Genomic DNA, 23,351 nt, shown 5'->3' on the forward strand with positions numbered 1-23,351 from the left:
ACTCCCGAATACCTTTCATTTAAGCCCCATATTGATATGGACGACCAATTTGTCTGCTTTTAGAAGTTTTGGGACTAGGACGACTTCCTGGGTACTTGGACCCAATTTTTAATACCATATTGGTATTCTACTGTTCTATATCTTTCATTTGATATCCATAGTGTCCTTATCGGTCCACTTTTGATTCTGGGTGGTGTTATTGGGGTAACGGGTGAGGGTCCGTCCACCCCCTTCCGATAGAAACAAATCATAAACCCTATTCCTTCTTCCTGACCATATTCGAAATCTACTTCAGAATTCCTTTCATTTGATTCCCATATGATCATGCTCGTCCAATAAACCTGTTTTGGGGTTAGGGCGGCCCCCAGTAACTTGGACCCAATTTTTAATATGAACATCTTTCATTTGAGTACCATATTGTCCTAATCGGTACACTTTTACTTTTGGGTAGTACTTTTGGTGTGAGGGGGATGGTCCGCCCCCCTTCTGATATCAAAAAATTATAAAGCCTATGTTTCCTTCCTGACCAACCTACACAATCTGTGAAAATGTCAAGGTAATCGGTCCGGCCATTTTCGAGTTTATACCGATCAAACAAATAAACACAAATTCATTTTTATATATTGGGTTGCCCAAAAAGTAATTGCGGATTTTTCATATAGTCGGTGTTGACAAATTTTTTCACAGCTTGTGACTCTGTATTTGCATTCTTTCTTCTGTCAGTTATCAGCTGTTACTTTTAGCTTGCTTTAGAAAAAAGTGTAAAAAAAGTATATTTGATTAAAGTTCATTCTAAGTTTTATTAAAAATGCATTTACTTTCTTTTAAAAAATCCGCAATTACTTTTTGGGCAACAATATAAGAAGGAGAAGGTTTACGACACAAACATAAATGGGTTAATTTATAGAAAAACCAAAAATGAGTATTGCAATTTATTTATAATTGAATTTTTTTATAAGTTCCGAAAAAATTACATCTCAGTGCAGTTAGGCGCATACAGTATTGAGTACGGCAGTGGCAGTGTTCTGCTTCCAAACACGGAAATTATAAATGTTTGTATCCAAAGTTGAGTAAATAAATATGGGCATTGAGTTTGTCATAACCCACATGGTACCCTCATCGTCAATCTAAAATAAAGTCGTAATCGGTTTACAAAGAAATATTTTAACATAAAGCAAATGACTTTTATTCTTACCGACAAGTCGCTTGGATATATCATACGTTGTGCATCTTGGGCAACTGTTCCCTGATTGGCCGGAGTAAATGGTTTCCGACCATTCCAGCAACCAACGGCATTGCGTTGAATTTCTGCATAAAACACAACACCAGTACGTGGATCATATTCATGCATTGTCGACTGACGATCCTGTCCACGGCTACCTAATAAACGAAAATCTCTGCCGTGATCGGAACGTTGGGCATTGGCGGGATTTTGTAGAACGGCATTTGAAACAGCAAATGCATTAAAGCTGGCCATAGCATGAAATAGGACATTGCGAGAACCATCTGAGCTCTTGGGGGTTAACGTTGTTGAAAATATGCCATCATCCCAACTGAACGATTGACCGCCAATATTGAAGTCTCCAGCGATGGGATCAAAGTTGAAGTAATTATGTTGGAAAGTCCACATGGAATTCTGTTCGTAACTTGAGTCAAAGAAAGTGAAGTATGTGATGTTACTTTGGTTCATAGGGAACGTATACTTATATATGTTGTATATTAAACAAGTAAAATCGTTGAGTTCGGCCGGATCGAATTTTGGGGACCCACCACCATGGGTTCTGCTCAAAAATGTGCACACATGGACATATATTTGAAGTAATGATTAACTCTTCTAGGGGCTCCCAGTAGCTCAAAAACTCAAATCCGGTAATTGGCTTATATGAGATATACACTCAGAAAAATTTGTTAGTAGGTTAGGTTAGGTTGAAAAGAGGGTACAGATATTAATCCGCCCCATGCCAATATGGATATACACCTAAGCCAGTAATCGGCTTTTTGTGTGCTCTAAAAACTACAAAGTAACCTCTAAAAAGAAAATTTTAAGTTGGGAATTCCGTGCTACTTACAAAATCCTTAAATGTTTTCAATACCACTTCCCTAAGTTGGTTCATGTCTGATATTGTGTCTCCACCTAAGTACCGGTATTTGTTGGACGCGAAAGCCGGGCAATGACAAAGGAAATGCTCTAACGCCTCATCATCTTCAACGCATGCCCTACACATGCTATCACTTACCGCACCGATTTTACATAAGTGAGCTCGTAGTCCTATGTGTCCCGTTATGATACCAATAGCTATACTGACCTCCTTCTTGCTTCCTTTCAGTAACAGCCTCGTTTTTTCACTATCTTCGCTGTTCCACAATGTTGCATGCGCATTCGTCGCCCACTCCCTTAACTCGGACTGCGTCGTCCCGAAAGGCTTCGGGTTAACAAAGTTTATTGACGGCAGTCCTCTGGCCTTCGCCGCCAAATCGTCTGCCCTTTCATTTCCCCTTACTCCATTATGGCCGGGCATCCAAACGATGCGGATTTTGCCATCCTCAGAGAAGGCGTTAATCTCCTTACACTGCAAGACTGTTCGTGACCTTACCGTCCTGGTTGTAATTGCCTTTATGGCAATTTTACTGTCTTTAAAGAAGTTCATACTCGACGTCCTCGCGTTAGCACCACACCACTTCACGCATTCCGTGATCGCCCGGATCTCCGCCTGCCGTGTTATGATCAGGCAGTCTAAAACAGAAGTCAGTCCCTGGGTTCTCAATGTAAACCCTCAGGCCTACTCTGTCCTCTAGCTTTGATCCATCCGTGTAACATGATCTTCCAGATGGCAATACTAGGGTTCCGTCAATTCAAGGCTGTGCCGATGGCAGCAGTGCTTCGCACTTGACCTCAAGGTTCATCTCAGGTATCCGATCGGAAACCTCTTCCCTTCCTTCCAGGTTTCCTATCGTTGCCTCGATTAGTGCCCTAGTGGGCGTGGTCCTATCGCTCCGCCTATGCCAAGACAACATGTTCTCTAAACCTGTTGTATGGTCCTTCTTTTGCACTTTTTCTCCATAGCAGTCCACCAAACTACTGAGGCGTAAGTAAGTATTGGTCTAATCAATTTGGTAATAATTTTGTTGTAGCAGCAGAAAGTCTGCTGAAAATGGGACAGCAGTAATTGTTTGTTATATCAGCATACATTTTCTACTGCTTTAAAATGGTAAAAATTTTAAAAAGCTCAGAAATGACATAACTATTTAAAATTTTTCTTTCATCTTATCTTTCAATTTTACAAGCATATAAGGTAAATTTTTCCGATTTTCTACAATTTACTAATTTTTGAACGAATTTAAATAACAGCAGACAAAATAACTATGCCATTATATTTATGCCGTCAGGAAAACAAAACTCCTAAAATTGGCCAATTTTTGTATTAGTACATAACAAACGCCTCAATTGTCCTTTAGAAGTTCAAAAATATTGTATAAATTCATTCAAAAGTTTAAAATGTTTAATTTAAAATCAGCAGACAGTGTTTGCTGATATCAGCAGACTACTTTCTCTGGGTGTATGCCAAAAGCGTATTTTCCATGTCATATTTTTGGCCAAATCAGACAAAAATCAAATCGGAAGATCGGTTTATATAGGGGCTATACTTTATGGATCTATCTTTCCTATGAAAATCAAAGTTCTACCTGCAGGGTAAAATGATCATATTTATTCTTACCTATAAACGTATAGCTGTCTATTTACCAAATCTGGTAGATAAGCAAAGGTCTTGTCGCATCCCTTGTCAGTATCGGTGGTTATGCTGGCAAAACCACGGCCTTCAGCAACTATAGACTCGGGTACTTCAAAACGTCGTACGACTTGATCGGTTTTTAAATCCATTACCCAGATCGAAGGTCGTTGCACCTGCATGCGATTGTCTACAATAGAATAAAAAAATTAAACGATTGTTTTATAATTTATTTAACTTTCTTTTAAAGTAAAAATATTTTTTAACTCACTTGGATATTCCAACATGCCGGTATCGATGAACCACAGGCGTCCACATGTGTCAACATCTGTTCGATAAACCGATACCAAACGCCCTGTATTTCCCTTGAAATAGAAAAGATTTAAACATACCACACCATGTATGATTGGGGCAAATTTTTACTCACAGCAAATTGATTTGTTTCGAAATCCGGATATGCCGTTAGTTTAGGACTCTTCTCGCGCCCATTTTTAGTCAAATCAATGTAGTTTAGTGTCGAAGGAATTCCAACTCTTCTGCGAGGCATTGTAATGAAGAGTCTTCCCTTGTAGTGAGTCACACCCATTGGTACATTATTGTATGGTATGAACGATGCATTGGCAACAGGTGCTTGACGTTTGCTTCTTATACCGTGGTATTGTCCAGGAAAGTAAATGACTCCTGGAAAGTATTTTTCGAAATGTAATCAGAGGAAAAATTTCAATATTGGGCTATGTATGAATACATGGGGGTGGGGGGTTTTGAGCGGGGGTATCCAGATATTTGAATGTGAGATTTTTTGGTATACCAATGTGAGCAAGGGTATCCTCTGAAAACAACTTTGTACTATAAACCGATTCTAAAGTTTATCTTTTTTTAAACCGTCCTATCCTTACCTTACAAGCTGGAACTTTGAGCTCCCACTTGTGTGGTGTCCATCGTTATCACGGGAAGCTTAGCTGAGAGCTACCGGGCGTCCACAGGTTGCGGATGGTGGAAAGCTCCGTTTTTATGCAGAGTAGCTGAAAATGCGGCGGGCAGTCAGCGATTTTGAGAGGAGAGTCTCAGTGGGTTGTCAGGTGGTCCTGGCCCTTAATTAAATACTGAGTGCCAATCATACTCGAGATGACAAGACGAGTTATTGGCGCCTTCAAATAACAAATGGCCACCTTCAGCGTCTGTTCCCAGGGTAGGGACGGCTACAGACGAGAGTGGGATCTTGGAGCAAGCGGCTCGCGACCCTCCCCCGGAAAACTATAAGAATTGCTCTGAGAAACAAAGGAATTGAAAATAACAGACCCCCCTAACGTTGACGATCCACGCAAACAAAAAAAGAACCATGATTTGCAGATCTGCACCTGGATTGTCCGCACGCTCTATAGAGAAGGTGCAGTATACGCGCTGGCGGATGTATTGGAAAAGTACAATGCAGATATTACCGCCTTACACCAACAGTGATGAACTATACTGTAGCTGCCATAACACTAGGCATGAATTTGGCTGTTGATTTGTGTTTAGTCGGAGCTTTACTTCGGTAGATGAAAGGCTAGCCACAATCCGCATAAAAGCCAAATTCTTTGCCCATGCCCCGATGGAAGACAAGGACGAGCAGACCAATAATATTTTCTACGAGCGCCTATAGAGAGAATATTACCGCTGCCACGCCAATGATAGTAAAATCGTTCTGGGATATTTAAATGCAAAGTTAGGGAAGGAAGACATCTTTGGTCCAACAGTCGGAAAGTTTAGCCTAAACGAGATAATGTCCGAAAATGGGTTCAGGCTAATAGATTTCGCCGCTTGAAAAAAACATGGTAGTTAGCAGAACCAGATTTCAACATAATAAGTAAGAGCGTGCTACGTTCGGCCAGGCCGAATCTTATATACCCTCCACCATGGATCGCATTTGTCGAGTTCTTTGCGCGCTATCTCTTTTTAGGTAAACAAAGAATAATGAATAAGAACTGTTATGCTATTGCAGCTATATCAAGTTATAGTCCGATTCAGACCATAAATGAATTGAATGATAAACATTGCAGAAGTCATTGTGTAATATTTCAGTCCATTCGGATAGGAATTGCGCATTGTAGTGGCTCAGGAAGCAAAATCGGGAGATCCGTTTATATGGGAGCTGTATCAAGCTATTGATCGGCTCCGACCATATTGCACACGTATGTTGAGGGCCATGGGAGAAGCGGTTGTAAAAAGTGTGTGCTAAATCGGATGAGAATTGCTCTCTCTAGAAGCTGAAGATGTCAAGGACACAGATCGGTTTATATGGCAGCTATATCAGGTTATGTACCGATTTACGCCATACTCATCACAGTTTTTGGAAGTCATATCAAAACACCTCATGCAAAATTTTAGCCAAATCTGATGAGAATTGCGCTTACTTGCGGCTCAAGAAGTCAAGATCCAAGATCGGATTATCGGATTGGATGGCATCCATACCAGGTTATAGAGCGATTCGCCCAAAGGTTGGAAGTGATATCAAAACACCACATGGAAAATTACAGCCAAATCGGATAAGAATTGCGTTCTGAAAGTTCAAGAAGTCAAGACCCAAGATCGGTTTATATGGCAGCTATATCAAAACATGGACCGATTTGGCCCATTTACAATCCCAACCGACCTACACTAATCAGAAGTAGTTGTGCAAAATTTCAAGCGGTTAGCTGAAGGAGTAAAGCTTTCGACAGACAGACGGACGGACGAACATGGCTAGTTCGACTTAAATTGTCACGATAATCAAGAATATATATACTTTTTGGGGTCTTAGATGCATATTTCGAGGTGTTACAAACAGAATGACGAATTTAGTATACCCCCATCCTATGGTGGAGAGTATAAAAACAAACAAATAAAAAGGTGTTCGGTCGGGCCGAACTTTAGATACCCACCACCTCGGGTATATATGTAAACCAACTTTCGTCATAATTCGGTGAAAAATGCATGATTTATGCCCCCATAGCAGCTATATCGAAATATGGTCCGATTTGGACCAAATACGGCACAGGCCCAATTTTGTATTGGGTTGCCCAAAAAGTAATTGCGGATTTTTCATATAGTCGGCGTTGACAAATTTTTTCACAGCTTGTGACTCTGTAATTGCATTCTTTCTTCTGTCAGTTATCAGCTGTTACTTTTAGCTTGCTTTAGAAAAAAAGTGTAAAAAAAGTATATTTGATTACAGTTCATTCTAAGTTTTATTAAAAATGCATTTACTTTCTTTTAAAAAATCCGCAATTACTTTTTGGGCAACCCAAAAGAACAAAATATTAGTATTTTTGGTATTCCAATTATACACCGATCTGAACCACACAATTCCAATATACCACACGGATGTCGAAAAGCCTAACACAAGTCCTTGTGTCAAATTTCAACGATAGCGGATTATAAATAACCCTTTAATGCCGCCAAGACTTTAAATCGAGAGATCGGTCTGTACGGGAGCTATATCCAAATCTGAACAGATCTGGGCCAAATTGAATAGGGATTTCGAAGGGCCTAACACTCACTGTCTCAAATTTCTGCGTAATCGAATAGTAAATGCGTCTTTTATGGGCCCAAGACCTTCAATCGAGAGATTGGTCTATATGGCATCTATATTCATATCTGAACCGATCTAGGCCCAATTGCAGAAATATGTCGGTAACATCGGACAATAAATGCGTCTTTTATGGGTCCAAAACCTTAAATCGACATATCCTTCTATATGGCAGCTATAACCAAATCTGGACCGATCTGGTCCAAATTGCAGAAAGATGTTGACGAGCCTAACACAACTCGCTGTCCCAAATTTCGGCGAAATCGGACAATAAATGCGTCTTTTATGAGCCAAAACCTTAAATCACGAGATCGGTCTATATTGCATCTATATTTAAATCTGGACCGATCTGGGCCCTATTGCAGAAATATATCGAGGGGCCTTACACAACTTACTGTCCCAAATTTCGGTGACATCAGACAATAAATGCGTCTTTTATGGGCCCAAAACCTTAAATCGAGAGATCGGTCTATATGGCAGCTATATCCAAATCTGAACCGATCTGGGCCAAATTGAAAAGGGATATCGAAGGGCCTAACACAACCCATTGTCCCAAATTTCTGCGAAATCGAATAATAAATGTAGCTTTTATGGGCCTAAAATCCTAAATCGAGAGATCGGTCTATTTGGCGGCTATGTCCAAATCTGAACCCATCTGCGCAATATTGAAGAGGGATGTCGAAGGGCCTAACACAACTCACTGTCCCAAATTTTGGCAAAATCAGACGATAAATGCGCCTTTGGTGGGCCCAAAACCTTAAATCGAGAGATCGGTCTATATGGCAGCTGTATTCAAATCTGGACCGATCTGGAGCAAATTGCAGAAAGATGTCGAGAGGCCTAACACAACTTAGTATCGCAAATTTCGGCGAAATCGGACAATAAAAGCGTTTTTTTATGGGTCCAAAACCTTAAATCCAGAGACCGGTCTATATGACAGCTATATCCAAGATATAGTTCGACATAGACCATCTTCAAACTTAACCTGCCTATGAACAAAAAAAGAACCTGTGTAAATGTTAAGCTCTATCTCTATTTTTAACGACTTTAGTGTGATTTCAAAAGACAGACGGACAGACAGGAGTACATGGCTAAATCGTCTTGGATTTTTACGACGATCAAAAAAATATATACTTTATAGGGTCAGAAATAGATATTTCGATGTGTTGTAAACGGAATGATAAAATTAATATACCCCCATTGCGATTTCGTCTGGCTCCACAAACAGACTCAGGTAAAATGTTCAGTCTGGGTGGTGTATTTGGGTAACGGAGAGGGTCTGCCCCCTTTCGATATCAACAAATTATATAGCCTTCCAGATCATCCTACACAACTTGTGGACATTTCAGGAAAATCGGAACAAACAAACAGACAAACAAATAAACACACTTTAACTTTTATATATATAAAACATATAAGAATATTGTTTAGCTCATTCGTATTATTGATAAGAAATTTTTCTATTTTGATTTTGTTTTTACAATTGATTCAAAAAAATGCAATCAAGTATTTTAAACTTCTAAACAAGATCAGCTAGTCGTAAAAAGATTGTTTTAGAATGTTGTTGTAAAAATACGCCACACTTAATGCTTTTATGTTCTACCTTTTACATTGCAATGGACCCCAAATCATAAAAAGTTTTCCCATAATTTTGCAAATTATGCCCTACTTACTATACGATAGTTTCAAATAAATATTAAAATTATATTTTTTCCACTACAAAGTTCTCCATAGTTTGTTAATGCAGAGGATGTATCACTCATTAAGAAAATCAAAAAAAAAATGTTACATTCCAAGTTTTGTAAAAAAAAAACTGGTAGTTATGCAAATATTTTTTCAGTTTACCTCGAATAGCAGTGTAAAATCAGTGCAAAACTTTTGAGCACAATAATTACAAACATACCTGGTCGATTGAGATTTTCCATTGTTGGAATACTCGACGGCGTCATTTGGGGATTGCTTCCCCGATTGTAGTAATCCATTTGTTTCCATTTGAATACTTCTACCAAACCATCGGCCTTAACATGCGACCACCACAAACTTTGTATTCCCAGTAGCAACAACAAATATAATCTCATTTTGACATTTGAGATCATCAACTATCCGACAATTTTGTTTAAGAAACCTCCCAATATTTTCAAGTCAAGTGATGAATACTAACTAACGATAGAAAATGAAATCAATTCTCAGTATTGGTGGGAAAAAATCTGTATAAACAATAGAAGTGTTTTATATTGGCATGCAAACGCTTTATTTTGTATAGCCAAACTTTTAAATATTCTTATCATTCTATGACACTCTTGGGATGCTTACAATGAATTTCAAAGAAAACGGTATGCCCTGTGAAAACAAAGAGAATATCTTTATTAATGTCATTAACCCGTTTCTAGGCACACTCTAAGAAAGTTTCTCATAGACAAGACAATATAATTGTGCTCAAGAAGTTAAATCGTAGGATTGTTTTATATGGGAGAGCTAAACTCAAAAAATGTTTAACCTCAACACTAGTTAAAAAAAAACTAAATTTGAGCAATTTTGAGTTTCATATAGCGCTAAAGAGTTTTATGCTTTTTACTTTTTGTCGCAGCCGAGAGTTGAAACAAGAAACTTCTGTTTAAAAAGCAGATGCTTTACGCATTCATCCATATCACTTTGGTTTGAACCTGACACTATTTTCCCATTTCAATTTTTCAAAAGCAAAAAAATTTCGACACCCCATTCTGTTGTGGGGAAACAAAAAAGAACTATAATTATCATTAATTTTTTTGAGATAATAACGCCACAGCCTTCAAATTTTAGTTCAACACTAACAGTTATTCTTAGTTCTGAGCATGTTATTGTGAACTCAATAAATGAAAGTGGAATTAACATTTAAGTTATAATAAACTAAAAATCGAAATTTCTTTAAGTAGTTCATTCAGCCATAAATTTTAGAGAAGGTATCGTCATAGATAAAGATGGACGATGGGTAAATACGCAAAAGGTATTTACCCAAAAGCTGGATATTTATAATTTTGCAAATAAATATATCTTGGGTATAAAAACATTTTTCAAAAAATTGTTGATGATTTCGTATTCTTTGTATATAAACTTGATCCTTTGATCTCATAAAATCGTATTTTAGTTATATATAGCCGCTATATAGACCGATCTCCAGACTTAAAGTCTTGAGGCAATAAATTGGAAATTTTTCATCCGACTTCGTTTCTGTGAAGTGCGGTTCAGATCGGACTATATTTGGATATAGCTGCCCTAAGACCCATCACCCGGTCTCCCGATATAGAGTATAGAGACCATAAAAGATCCATTTATTACCCGAATTCGATGAAATTTGTCACAGCGTGTTTTGGTAGACCCCTACCCATTCCTGTGAAATTTTGTACAAAACAGAGCATATTTGGATATAGCTGCCATATATACCGATCTCCCGATATTGTGTAATGAGCCTATAAAAGGAGCATTTTTCGTCCTATTTCGAGTGGAAAACTTTTTTATACCCAATATATCTGGGTATTTACCCAATAAATACCCATGCGTTGGGTATTTACATGATGGAATACCAACTCTAGTCATTGATGATAGGGTTTAAACATGTTTGACATAGTTTTTGCAAACTGCAAAGAAATTCGTTTAAATAATAAAGGGTGATTTTTTTGAAGTTAGGATTTTCATGCATTAGTATTTGACAGATCACGTGGGATTTCAGACATGGTGTCAAAGAGAAAGATGCTCAGTATGCTTTGACATTTCATCATGAATAGACTTACTAACGAGCAACGCTTGCAAATCATTGAATTTTATTACCAAAATCAGTGTTCGGTTCGAAATGTGTTCAAATTTTGACAAATTTTGTTCAGCGGCTCATTTCTGGTTGAATGGCTACGTAAATAAGCAAAATTGCCGCATTTGGAGTGAAGAGCAACCAGAAGCCGTTCAAGAACTGCCCATGCATCCCGAAAAATGCACTGTTTGGTGTGGTTTGTACGCTGGTGGAATCATTGGACCGTATTTTTTCAAAGATGCTGTTGGACGCAACGTTACGGTGAATGAACACATTTCGAACCGAACACTGATTTTGGTAATAAAATTCAATGATTTGCAAGCGTTGCTCGTTAGTAAGTCTATTCATGATGAAATGTCAAAGCATACTGAGCATCTTTCTCTTTGACACCATGTCTGAAATCCCACGTGATCTGTCAAATACTAATGCATGAAAATCCTAACCTCAAAAAAATCACCCTTTATTACTATCTCCCGCTGAATTATTAGCTACTAGCTGACCTGGGCCCGCTCTGCTGCGCTTTTTTTTACTTTATATAGAACAAAAGTTTCCTTGGAATATTTATTTTCGACAATTAAAGATCTTTTAGTGCAATACCATGCTACGAAAACAGTATGTCGCTTGACTAACAGTTTAACGACATAAGTGCCTTTATCTGAATTTGATATGATATTTATTCATCTACGAATTTAAGTTCGGATGTAAGGTGTACTCCATTCTTAAAATACTTCATTTCAACCCGATATTCTCATGATGTCTGATTTAGTGGTGTTTTAGGGGGAGAGGTGGTCCCCCAGATACTTTACCCTGAAAAAATGTCAGCATCGTGCTCTTCTCTCAAAATACCATTTATTTAAACCCCATATTGCCATTGACTTAAGAGGAGTTTACAGGATGAGGCGTCTTCGTTTTCTAATCTCAAATACCTTTCATTCGAGCCACATATTGGCATGTTTGAAATTTGTTTCCCTTTGGGGGTGTTTTGGGAAAGGGGTGATGCCCTAAATACATGGTCCTACATTTGGATATCAAATTCGTATTCTACTCCCAAATACCTTTATTTGAGCCCCATATTGCGATGGTTACTAAACAAATTGCTGTTTGTGAGGTATTTTGGGTATCAATTCTTGCGAAAATGGGTATCAATTCTTGCTCTACCCCCCAATACCTTTCATTTAAGCTCCACATTGCCATGGTCGCTAAATATGACCGATTTAGGGATGTTTTGGGTATTTACCCGATGGAATCCCAACTCTAGTCATTGATGATAGGGTTTACACATGTTTTTGCATATTGCAAAGAAATTCGTTTAAATAATATTACTATCTCCCGCTGAGATTTTTTGAAAAGGGTCAAAAAGCGTATTTTCTTGAAAAAAAGGGTCACAAAAAGGGTTAAAGCTTTTTTAGTTTAATGATCTTGTTTGACCCATCTATACTGAAGTTGGAGGCCACCGTAGCTCAGACGCGGAACGCCTGGGATCAAATCTCGGCGATAACATTAACAATTTTTAGCGGTGTTTATCTCCACCTTGTGCTGGCGAAACTTGTGAGGTATTTAAGTTAATAAGCCGGCAGTAAAAGCTGTTTCCAAATGAAATGTGGTGGGCGAATTTACATACGGACGTTGCCATTCTTTGAAGAAGATCCGGGAAATTCGTTTTAAGGGTAATTTCAGTTATTCAACATTTCTTGGCTCAGAATCAAGTGGGATATTTGATTCTGAGCTTTCTTATTCTGTTTTTGTTCTTGAAATCTTGGTCCTAACCCAACTAAGTATATATATGTACATATTCCCGGTCGTTTGAGCATTTTAAGTCAATATAGCCCTGTCCAAACCAATCCCTAGATCAGACTTCTTTGGCTCGTAGATATGCAATTCTGAACCAATTTGCCTGAAGTTTTTGGACATCACTTCCAATATTATTCCATGTATGTTCTAAACCGGCCTATAACCTGATATAGCTCTCTTATATACAGATCTCTCAATTTTTTTTTGAGCTCATAGAGGGCCCAATTGTTTGTGCATCACAGCCGCACTGAGAACGACACCATTTTGCCACACCAATTTGGATAAGTTAGTCCTATGTGTCCCGTCATGATACGGAAAGCTATACTGACCTTCTTCTTACTTCCTTTCAGTAATAGCCTCGTCTTCTCTCGATCCGCATTCCCTATTTCGCCGTCCTACCGGCCGTTTCGCTTTTCCACAGTGTTGCATGCGCGTTCGTCGGCCATGCCCTTAACTAGGTCTGCGTCGACCCGGGCGATAGTGCTCTGGCCTTCACTGCCAAATCGTATACTCTTTCATTTCCCCTTACTCCCTTATGACCCACCACCCAAACGAAGCGGATTGTGCCATCCTCAGAGAAGGCGTTAATCTCCTATCGCAACGTTACCTTTCTGGTTGTTATTGCCTTGATGACCTGTTTATTGTCCGTAAAGATTTTGGCACTCGACGTCCTAGCGGAAACTCCACACCACCGCACGCATTCTGTGATCGTCCGGATCTCTGCCTGCAGAATCGTATTATGGTCAAGCAGTCGAAAACAGGCCCTTTCTACGCTCTAGCTTTGATCCATCTGTATAGCATGAACTCTCCAGGCAATACCAGAGTTCCGTCTATCCAAGACTGTGCCTCTCGCAGCAATGTCTCGCACTCGACCTCTAATGCCATCTCAGGCATCCGATAGTGTCACCTCTTCCAATCCATCTGGGTTTCCTATCGTCACCTCGATTATACCGTTAGGTATAACCTCCTGTCCTCTATCTATTCTGCCTCACACTTTATCTGTATGACAATGGGTTGGATGGAGGTGGTCGACAGCTTTTCCCAGAACGTAGATCTGCCTTCTGGCTCGTCTGCATCATATTCAGCTGCATGCCACTCAGCTGGTGAATTTACACTGTTTTACCACTGACCGGCCAATTGTACAAAATTTGTTCTACTTCTCTCATCTTTTCTTGGTTTCAGAAGCGGTCAGAAGTTACATTGCACCACGCTATCCGTTAATGTGGCACTTTTGTACATCTTATACACTCATGTGTTAAAGTGTTGATTTAGAAGATTTTTCAATAACGACAGAAAAACCTCAGAGATGTTTATTAAAATACTTTTTCATGGCGTCAAATGGACGTTTGAAATGTAGTATGCATTCCAATATTTTTGGTGTCTTGATAAATTTGAAATTCAAAGGCATGCTGTCTTCTAACTATTCTACCTGCTGTCGTCATTACTAATTTGCCTAGGTACATTCACGTCATGCCATGCTTGAATGTGGGTATACTAATCTAGTCATTCCGTTTGTAACACCTCGAAATATTGAACTGCGAACCCAAGAAGTATATACATTCTGGATCGTCTCGAAAATCTGAGTCGATCTAGCCATGTCCCTCCGTCAGTCTGTCGGAATCACGATAGCGTTCGAGCCGATTGAAATTTTGCACAAATACTTCCTATTTGATGTAGGTTTTTGCGATAGCAAATGGGCCATATCGGTTTGACTTATTGGGCCCCTAGAAGCCTCAATTTGGCTGAAATTTGGAACAAAGACTTGAGTTACGACATCCCAGTATAATCTGAATCGGTCTATAAGCAGATATAGCTCCGATATAAATCGATCCCCGGATTTGACTTCTTGATCCCCTAGAAACCTCAAATTTTCATCCGATTTAGCTAAAATTTTGAAAAAAAAAATTTGAGTTATGACTTCCAACATCCATGCCAAGTATGATCCGAATCGGTTTATAAATAGATATAGCCCCCATATAAACTGATTCCCGGATTTGACTTCTTCAGCCCTTAAAGCCTAAATTTTCACCTAATTTGGCTGACATTTGGAACAAAGACTTGTGTTATGAAGTATGATCCGAATCGGTTTATAAACAGATATAGCCCTCATATAAACCTATTCTCGGATTTGACTTCTTCAGCCCTTAAAGCCTAAATTTACACCTGATTTGGCGCAAATTTGGCCCAAAAACTTATCTTAAGACTTACAACATCAGGGCCATGTTTTATCAGAATCGGTCAATATGGTGATATAGCCCCCCCTAAGTACCGATATCCCCATATGATTTCTTGAGACCAAAATAATTCAAATGCAAACTCATTTAAAAATGGTAAATTTTTAGTGGAATCCATGGTGGTGGGTACCCATGATTCGGCCCGGCCGAACTTAGCACGCTTTTACTTGTTGGGTATCATATCCAATGGTGTTCGTCAGCTTCGGTCTTGCAGTCATTTTAGCTTAGCGTAGCATGAGACGGTGTGTTGTTGTCATCTTAGTTTTTTAATTTTGGCTAAAAGATGGGGATAAACAATGATTGGAACCAAAAATGTTATCGTGTTTTGAAGTTGACATTTTAAGAAGTAAAACTATGGACAAATAAGAGGCCCATAGCGAAGACGACGTTATAACATCTACTTTAATCACAATGATAAAACACTTCTAATACATAAAATCCAGAGATGTTGGCATAGATTTTTGATACATTTCGATTCGAGTTGTAGACGCTATACTTTGATTACCTCACAAATGTAATGAACAGAACCTTAGACATACGGGATATTAAAAATAAAAAAAAACCCCAGTCTAATTATGAAACATTAGAAAAAGGTATATAAACAGTTTAGTCATTTCATTTGGTTTCTTAATTAAACGTAGGAATAATTATTCAGTAAAATTGTAAAATGTATGGCGGACACGCCCACTTATCCAAGCTTGAATAAATGTTTTTTCAGTATTAGATGCTACCGAAACATTGGAAATTAAAAATTACGACTCATAATATATCGAGCCCTTTCCGCGAAAATGATGTAAGCGACAAAATCCAAATTTTATAGGAGGCGGTTTTTATTGAATAACTTTTGATAAATTCATAATTGACCATTCAAATTTGGTATAGTTCGTCTATTAAAGCATACACAGAAAAAATTAAAGACTAGGTCCAATTAAAAAATTTGTATATTCAATTAAAATATTTGCTGAAATCGGTCCTATGAAGGAATTTGTGTTATCGATTAACAATTGTGCAATTCTGATGATATGATAAGCTTAAAAATCCAATTAAAGTTGTTATTTACTCCATACACCAATTATTTGGAAGTTGCCCTTTCCTTAAGCAACTTTTTTACTGCTTTAATAAAAATAAGTAATTGATATTTTTCACATGCATTAAAAACTTTTTATTTCCTTGGATTAAATTGCATATAAAACATGAAATATATTGCTTGAAAATATAAATATATTTTTTATTAAATGATTCCAGGCTTCGGAAAAAGAAACAAAATTGTCATTTCCATTATGAACCTCTCTTCTTTGATGAGGACATGGTCTGTAAAGAGTGTTATAAATAAACCAGTAAGGAAGGGCAAAAGTCGAGCGGTGCCGACTGTATAATACCCTACCCCTACCCTATAAGTACAATGTGGGACCTATATCCAATTCGGAAGTAATTTTGATGGACCTCGGCGAGCAAATATGCTCAAACTGTAAAAACTACGGTTGACAAATGACAACATTATGGCAAATTACCCAAATTGGCTCTAGGAGTGAAAATCGGGCGATATATATATATATATATATATATATATATATATATATATATATATATGAGAGCTATATCTGAATCTGAACCGATTTCCATGAAATTCACCGGTAATGTAGGCAGTCGTAAAAAAATCCTTCCTGCCAAATTTCGAGAGAATCGGTTAACAAATGACCATTTTATTGCATTATTACTGAAAATCGGACGAACATATATATGGGAGCTATATCCAGGTCTGAACTGTTTTTTTTCAATTTCAATAGGCTTCGTCTCTAGGCCGAAAAACATGCCTGTATTAAATTTGAAGACGGTCGGATGAAAACTGCGACCTGTACTTTGTACACCAATTAACATGGACAGACGGACATAGCTAAATCGAATCAGAAAGTGATTCTGAGTCGATCGGTATACTTATCAATGGGTCTATCTACCTTCCTTTTGGGCGTTACAAACTAATTCACTAACTTATAATACCCTGTGCCACAGTCGTGGTAGTAGTATATACATATTTAAATTTTATCGCCACTCCCATGGGTGAACACCATAAATTTGAACACGTCTGCCACGCAGACAATGTTATAATACTTCTAAGGGGTACGGCTCCGAACGAATAATGCAGTAGGGCCGAAAAGGTCTTGCATATGGCATATGAATGGACTGACTTAATATTAACCCAGAGAAGACTGAAATATGCCTGTTTACGAGGATGACGAAGGTGGGCCAATTTAACGCATCTGACAAGGTCAATTACTTAGGTGTAATCTTGGACAGGAAACTGAACTGGAAGTGTCACATTCAGAAGCGTACTGAGAAGGCTCGCAGATGTTGGGCACTATGTAGAAATGGGACCTAAATCCGAAAATAGTCCACTGGCTCTACAGGAGCGTGATTAGACCAATACTTACTTACGCCTCATTAGTTTGGTGGACTGCTATGGAGAAAAAGTGCAACATAAGGACCATGCAGCAGGTACGGTATAATCGAGGCGACGATAGGAAACCTGGAAGGAAAGGAAGAGGTTTCCAATCGAATACCCGAGATGAACCTTGAAGTCGACTGCGAGACACTGCTGCCATCGGCACGGTCTTGGATTGATGGGAACCCCAGTATTGCCATCTGGAAGATCATGTTACACGGATGGATCAAAGCTAGAGAACAAAGTGGGTCTGGGGGTCTACATTGAGATCGCAGGTACTGTGATCTGTTTTCGACTACCTGACCATAATACGATCCCGCAGGCGGAGATCCGGGCGATCACGGAATGCGTGAGGTGGTGTGTTAACGCGAGGACGTCGAATTTGAACATCTTTACCGACAGCAAAATTGCCATGAGGGCAATAACAACCTGGACGGTAAGGTTACGAATAGTCTTGCAGTGTAAGAAGGAGATTAACGCCATCTCTGAGGATGGCAAAATCCGCATCGTTAGGGTGCTGGCCCATAACGGAGTAAAAGGAAATGAAAGGGCAGACGATTTGGCGTTGAAGGCCAGAGGACTGCCGTCAATAAACTTGGTTAACCCCAAGCCTTTCAGGTCGAAGCAGTCCGAAGTGGGCGACGAATGCGCATGCAACATTGTGGAACAACGAAATGGTCGATAGGACGGCGAAAATTCTATGGGGGGATCCAGATCGTGAGAAGACAAGGCTATTGCTGAAAGGAAGCAAGAAGAAGGTTAGTATAGCTATTGGTATCATAACGGGACACATAGGACTACGAGCTCACTTATGTAAAATTGGTGCGGCAACGATGTGTAGGGCATGCGGTGAAGATGATGAAATGTTGGAGCATTTCCTTTGTCATTGCCCGGCTTTTGCGTCTAACAGATACAGGCACTTATGTGGGAACATAATACCTCTATTGTGAATGGAGAAAAAATTAAAACCAATATTTATACAATTGTGTGTATAAATCTTAATAAATTTTAGTTGAATGCTGTGCCCACACATGTTTTGCAAATTTTAGTCGTTATTGCAGCTCTTACCGATGAAGGGTTCCAACGGCTCAATCATGTACGTACAACCGGCTGCCATGGGATTGTTTAGTCACAAATATTAGCAATTTTTTATTTATTTGTATTGTTTTGACGGGTTGGCAAATGGCGTTACCACTTCATTGCAAACGAGCAGATATGCACTGGAAACTGGAAACTTTTCTACGTTTTATAGCTAAATCGAATCAGAAAGTGATTCTGACCGGTATATTTATCAATGGGTCTAACACTCTTCCTTCTGGGTGTTACAAACAAATGCACTTAGTTATAATACCGTGTACCAAAGTACTGGTGTAGGGTGTAAAATTATAGACCCATATTGACTTATAAAAAAAAACTTTCAAACAGGGTGTTAATTGATTTAATAATTTTTATCATAGAAATTCGATTTTCTTTTGTATTGCGGCAAGTGATTGGTAAAGAAGGCATACGTTGAACATATTTTTAATTGTACGAATTAAATTGTGTATGCAGGTTTTGTAAAAATATATTTCTACTATTGACAGCCCTATTGCTTACACGGTTTATTTAATACCCATACATGACCTCCAGCAGCAGATGTACAAGTACAAAAATTATATTTGATAAGCTTCTACGAAGTATTTGACTATCTTCGGAAAGCAAGCTTTAATGCAATTTTTTTTTGAAATGGACACACGGTGAGGAAGAATATTACACAGAGAATGTGTTGTCTTGGCATAGCGGAGTAATGAGAACCTAGCCTACTAGGGCAATAAAAGTAATTAAGGATGACCAAGGCTTAAGATGGCTAAGACTTGAGGAGACGAGAAAGTGAAGAAAAGATAGCAACAAATCATACCATCGGAGGAAATTTGACTGTATTGATACTGGTTTTGGATCCCAGTGGTACAAAAATTATTGATGGAAATCTGACTTTTCATGCTACATGGACATCCGTCCGTCTGAATGTGTCTGAATCTGTTTCTTCTTGCGGACCATAGCAGGAATGCATCAAGTATGGAAAAATGCGAGCTCATTGAGGGTAACATCTTTACGTACAACAAATTGTCCATTGCAAATGCAAATTTGCCCATGAACATTCCATTAAGGAACAGGGGTAAACTTCTCACATATCAATGAGTGCTGTCCGTTTTACCTTTAAGCTCAATGATAAGAGATCTCCTTTTTGTAGCCGTGTCCCAACGGCATGCCGCGGAGAGACCCTCTTTGGGTAGAAGTTTTTACATGGCATAGTACCTCACAAATGTCGCCAACAATAGGAGAGAATAACTGAAAATTTGTTTTGACATTATCGCCAGGATTCGATTCAATTCAATTTGGAATGTAAGAAGGCAATTGACACCTTCTCTGAGCATCTTTAAATTAAGTTGGTCGTCTTTGGCTCGAATCTTTAAAATTTTGAGCAAATTTTTTAGTGTACAACCCGTCGAGTATATGTCTCTCAGTCAGGAAGTTTGTCTATCGGGCACAGTTTGTAATTCAAATGGTGATACGAGTATATTATCCGGAGGCCATTCGAACTCGGCTAAAAAAAAGAGTCATTTACCAATGAGATCAAAATTTGAATCGGACTGCACTTATTGATATAAGAGAAGTGTCGCTGTTCCTTAACATAATTTTCCTTGACAACTTTTAATTACTTATCAGGGCCTGGCGATTTAAAGGATTCAAAAATTTTTTTTGCCATCTGGGAGTTCATGTTAAACGGATGGATCAAATCTCAAGGACAGAGTGGACTTGGGGTCTACATTAGGAAACCAAGGGCTGTGATATTTTGTTAAAGCGAGTACAATGAATGTAAAAATTTTTACGGACTGTAAACTGGCCATCCAGGACGCTAAGGCCACCAACTGTCTCGTAGTGTAAGAAGTAGATTAACACCTTCTCTGTGGATGGCACGATCCGCATCGTTTGAGTGTCGAACCACAGCAGATTAAGGGGGAACGAAAGGACTGAAAAATCGGCCGTGTGAGCCAAAGGACTGTCATTAATAAAATTAGTGATAGCGAAAACTTTCGGTACGACACAGTCCGAGTTAAGGGCGTGGACAGCGAATACTGTGGAACACTGAAAGTTCGGTAGGACGACGAAAACCTTTTGGAAGGATCCGGGTCGTGAGATGCAGAAAATATTATTGAGAGGAAGTAGGCAAGATGTCAGAATGGCTGTCGATAGATATCATTCGGTCACATAGGAGCTTGGGTGCACTAATACAGAATGGATGCGGCAATGCCAGCAGACTCTGGCTCATGGTTACGGACATGATACTAGACTTGAACCAACGTAGAGGCATAGAATGATAAGATTTCTTCGGCAATACTTATTATATCCACCACCGACGGATAGGTATATTTTCTCCTTGTCATTCCGTTTGCAATACATCGAAATATCTATTGCCGACCCTATAAAGTTTACATATTTTTGATCGGGGAAAAAACTTAGACGATCTAGCCATGTCCGTCCGTCCCCCTATCTGTTGAAATCACACTTCAATCTTTAACAATTAAAAGCGTGCTAATTTCGGCAGTCCCGAATCTTAAGTACCCACCACCATGGATTCTGCTAAAAATTTATACAAAATAAATTTATTTGAAGAGCATAATTTTATTCTACATACCAAACTTCTGTCAAACCAACAAAAATCAAAACTTCTAGGAACCGAACAAGGATGATCGAGAGACAGGTTTATATGGGAGCCATATCAGTTTTTAGACAGATTTGGACCGTACTAGGTACAGTTGTTGGAAGCCGTAACAGCATGCAAAGTTTCAGCCAAATCGGGCAAAAATTGCGGCTTGTTTGGGCTTAAGAAGTAAAATCGGAAGATCGGTTTATATCGGGAACTATATCAGGTTATAGACCGATTTGGACCCTACTTGGCACAGTTGTTGGAATCCATAACAAAACACTACATGCAAAATTTCAGCCGGTCCAAATCGGTATATAACGTGTAATAGCTCCTATATAAACCGATCTCCCATTTTGACTTCTTGAGCCCCAGGAAGGCGCAATTTTTGTCCGATTGGGCTGACATTTTGCATGTAGGGTTTTCTTATGACTTCCAACAATTGTGTCAGGTACGGCTCAAATCGGTTTATAACCTGACGTAGCTCCCATATGAACCGATCTCTCGGTTTTACTTTTTGAGCCCTTACTAGCCGCAATTTTTTTCCGATTTGGCTGAAATTTTGCATGCGGTGTTTTGTGACGACTTCCAACAACTGTGACAAGTTCGAAAAAATCAGTCTATAATTTGATATATAAACCGGTCTCTCGATTATCCTTAATTTTTGACAGAAGTTTGGTATGCATAATAAAATTTTGCCCTTCAACTAAATTTAGTTTGTATATATTTTTTGCAGAATCCATGGTGATGGGTTCCAAAGATTCAGGCCGAACTTAACCATAGGATGGGGTATACAAACTTCTCTATTCCGTTTGTAACACCTCGAAATATTGATATAAGACCCCATAATTTTTGAGCCTCTAGAGAACGCAATTCTTATCCGATTTAGCTGACATTTTGCACAATGACTTATCGAAGGACCTCCAACTTACGTGCCAAGTAAAGTTTAAATCGGCATAAAAGCTGATATTGCTCCCCTATCAACCGACCTCACGATTTGACATCTTTAGCCTCTAGAGGGCGCAATTCTTATTGGATTTCGCTGAAATTTTTTTTCTATGACGTCTTTTATGACATTTAATGGATGTACCAAGTATGGCTCGAATCAGTCTAAAACCTGATATAGCTCCCATTTAAACCGATCTCCCGGTTTTACTTCTTGAGCCTCTAGTAGGCTAAATTCTTAAGCGATTTGGCTGAAATTTTGCACAACGACTTCTACTGTGACCTTTAACATACATGTTAAATATGGTTCGAATCGGTTCATAACCTGTTATAGCTCCAATATGAACAGATCTCCCGATTTTATTTCTAAAGACACAATTCCTATCCGATTTGACTGAAATTTGGCACAATAAATTTCGCTTTGATTTCCAACAGCCAAACCAAGTATGGCCTTATCGGTTCAAACTTGGGTAATTCTTATCCATTATCCTTTGTTTGTCTATAAGAGATATCGGCCAAAGAACTTGACAAATGCGATCCATGGCGGAGGGTATTTAAGATTCGGCCCAGACGAACTTAGTAAGTTTTTACTTGTTTTTTTTTTTTTTTTGGAGTTGATTTTTAAGATCTTTTTTTAAGTTATGAAATAAAATTTTAAAAAATTTTAGAATATTTTTTTTAGCAAAATTATTATATATTGTGAAAAAACGTTTGAAAACTAATTTTAATAAAGAATGAAAAACAACAGTCAACGAAGGATTTTTTCTGGAAATCTTGTTGCTAATGAACCCGGAAGTACATTAACTCAAATCATGGATTTCTTTCATTGTCGGCACATATACTTTAACTCATCACATTTTGCTCATCTCATTTAATTCTTTTGTCACAATTGGAAAATCCGTACATACCGGGATGAGGCTCATAAAACCATGTAGGCCGATATTTTGTTGGTGCTATAAACTGTTGATTATAAGATTCACTGTTGCAATAATCGATTTGTTTCCAAGCAAACACTTCAATCAATCCATCTGCTTGCACGTATGTAATTAAATACTGTAGTCCAAAGAACCACACAAATAAATAACTCATTTTGAAAACTTGACTCATCCGCACACCAAATTTTTTAACTATCCAAACAAAGGATCAATGCCAACTGAAAGCGTATTTTAGCGACACCTTTTCGTTTTACTATCTTACTGG

General features: G+C 38.5%; 1 protein-coding gene across 2 annotated transcripts; it reads right to left on the bottom strand.

The window, feature by feature from the left end:
* Nucleotides 1-896: 896 nt before the first annotated feature.
* Nucleotides 897-23,298, bottom strand: LOC106089790 (L-dopachrome tautomerase yellow-f2). Of its 2 annotated transcripts, none has more exons than XM_059363480.1 (6): nt 23,060-23,298; nt 4,156-4,409; nt 4,000-4,093; nt 3,717-3,918; nt 1,196-1,646; nt 897-1,127 (listed from the first exon to the last, which is right to left on the bottom strand). In XM_059363480.1, exons 1-6 carry the CDS (start codon nt 23,256-23,258, stop codon nt 987-989), a joined length of 1,341 nt encoding a protein of 446 aa, XP_059219463.1. In that variant the 5' UTR covers nt 23,259-23,298; the 3' UTR covers nt 897-986. The 2 variants fall into 2 exon arrangements, with proteins under 2 accessions (XP_059219463.1, XP_059219464.1); XM_059363481.1 differs by lacking the exon at nt 23,060-23,298 and adding an exon at nt 9,179-9,453.
* Nucleotides 23,299-23,351: the final 53 nt, after the last annotated feature.

The sequence above is a fragment of the Stomoxys calcitrans genome, chromosome 2 (genome assembly GCF_963082655.1).
Source record: "Stomoxys calcitrans chromosome 2, idStoCalc2.1, whole genome shotgun sequence".
In the NCBI taxonomy this organism is placed as follows: domain Eukaryota; kingdom Metazoa; phylum Arthropoda; class Insecta; order Diptera; family Muscidae; genus Stomoxys; species Stomoxys calcitrans.

Bases quoted from the DNA above. Each gene is read 5' to 3' on its own strand.
- LOC106089790 (XM_059363480.1), bottom strand. From the start codon at position 23,258: ATGAGTCAAGTTTTCAAAATGAGTTATTTATTTGTGTGGTTCTTTGGA. The intron at 4,094-4,155 runs GTGAGTAAAAAT...TTCTATTTCAAG, and splicing joins TCGAAACAAATCAATTTGCT to GGAAATACAGGGCGTTTGGT. The intron at 1,647-3,716 runs GTAAGAATAAAT...CTTTGACTCAAG, and splicing joins AGACAGCTATACGTTTATAG to TTACGAACAGAATTCCATGT.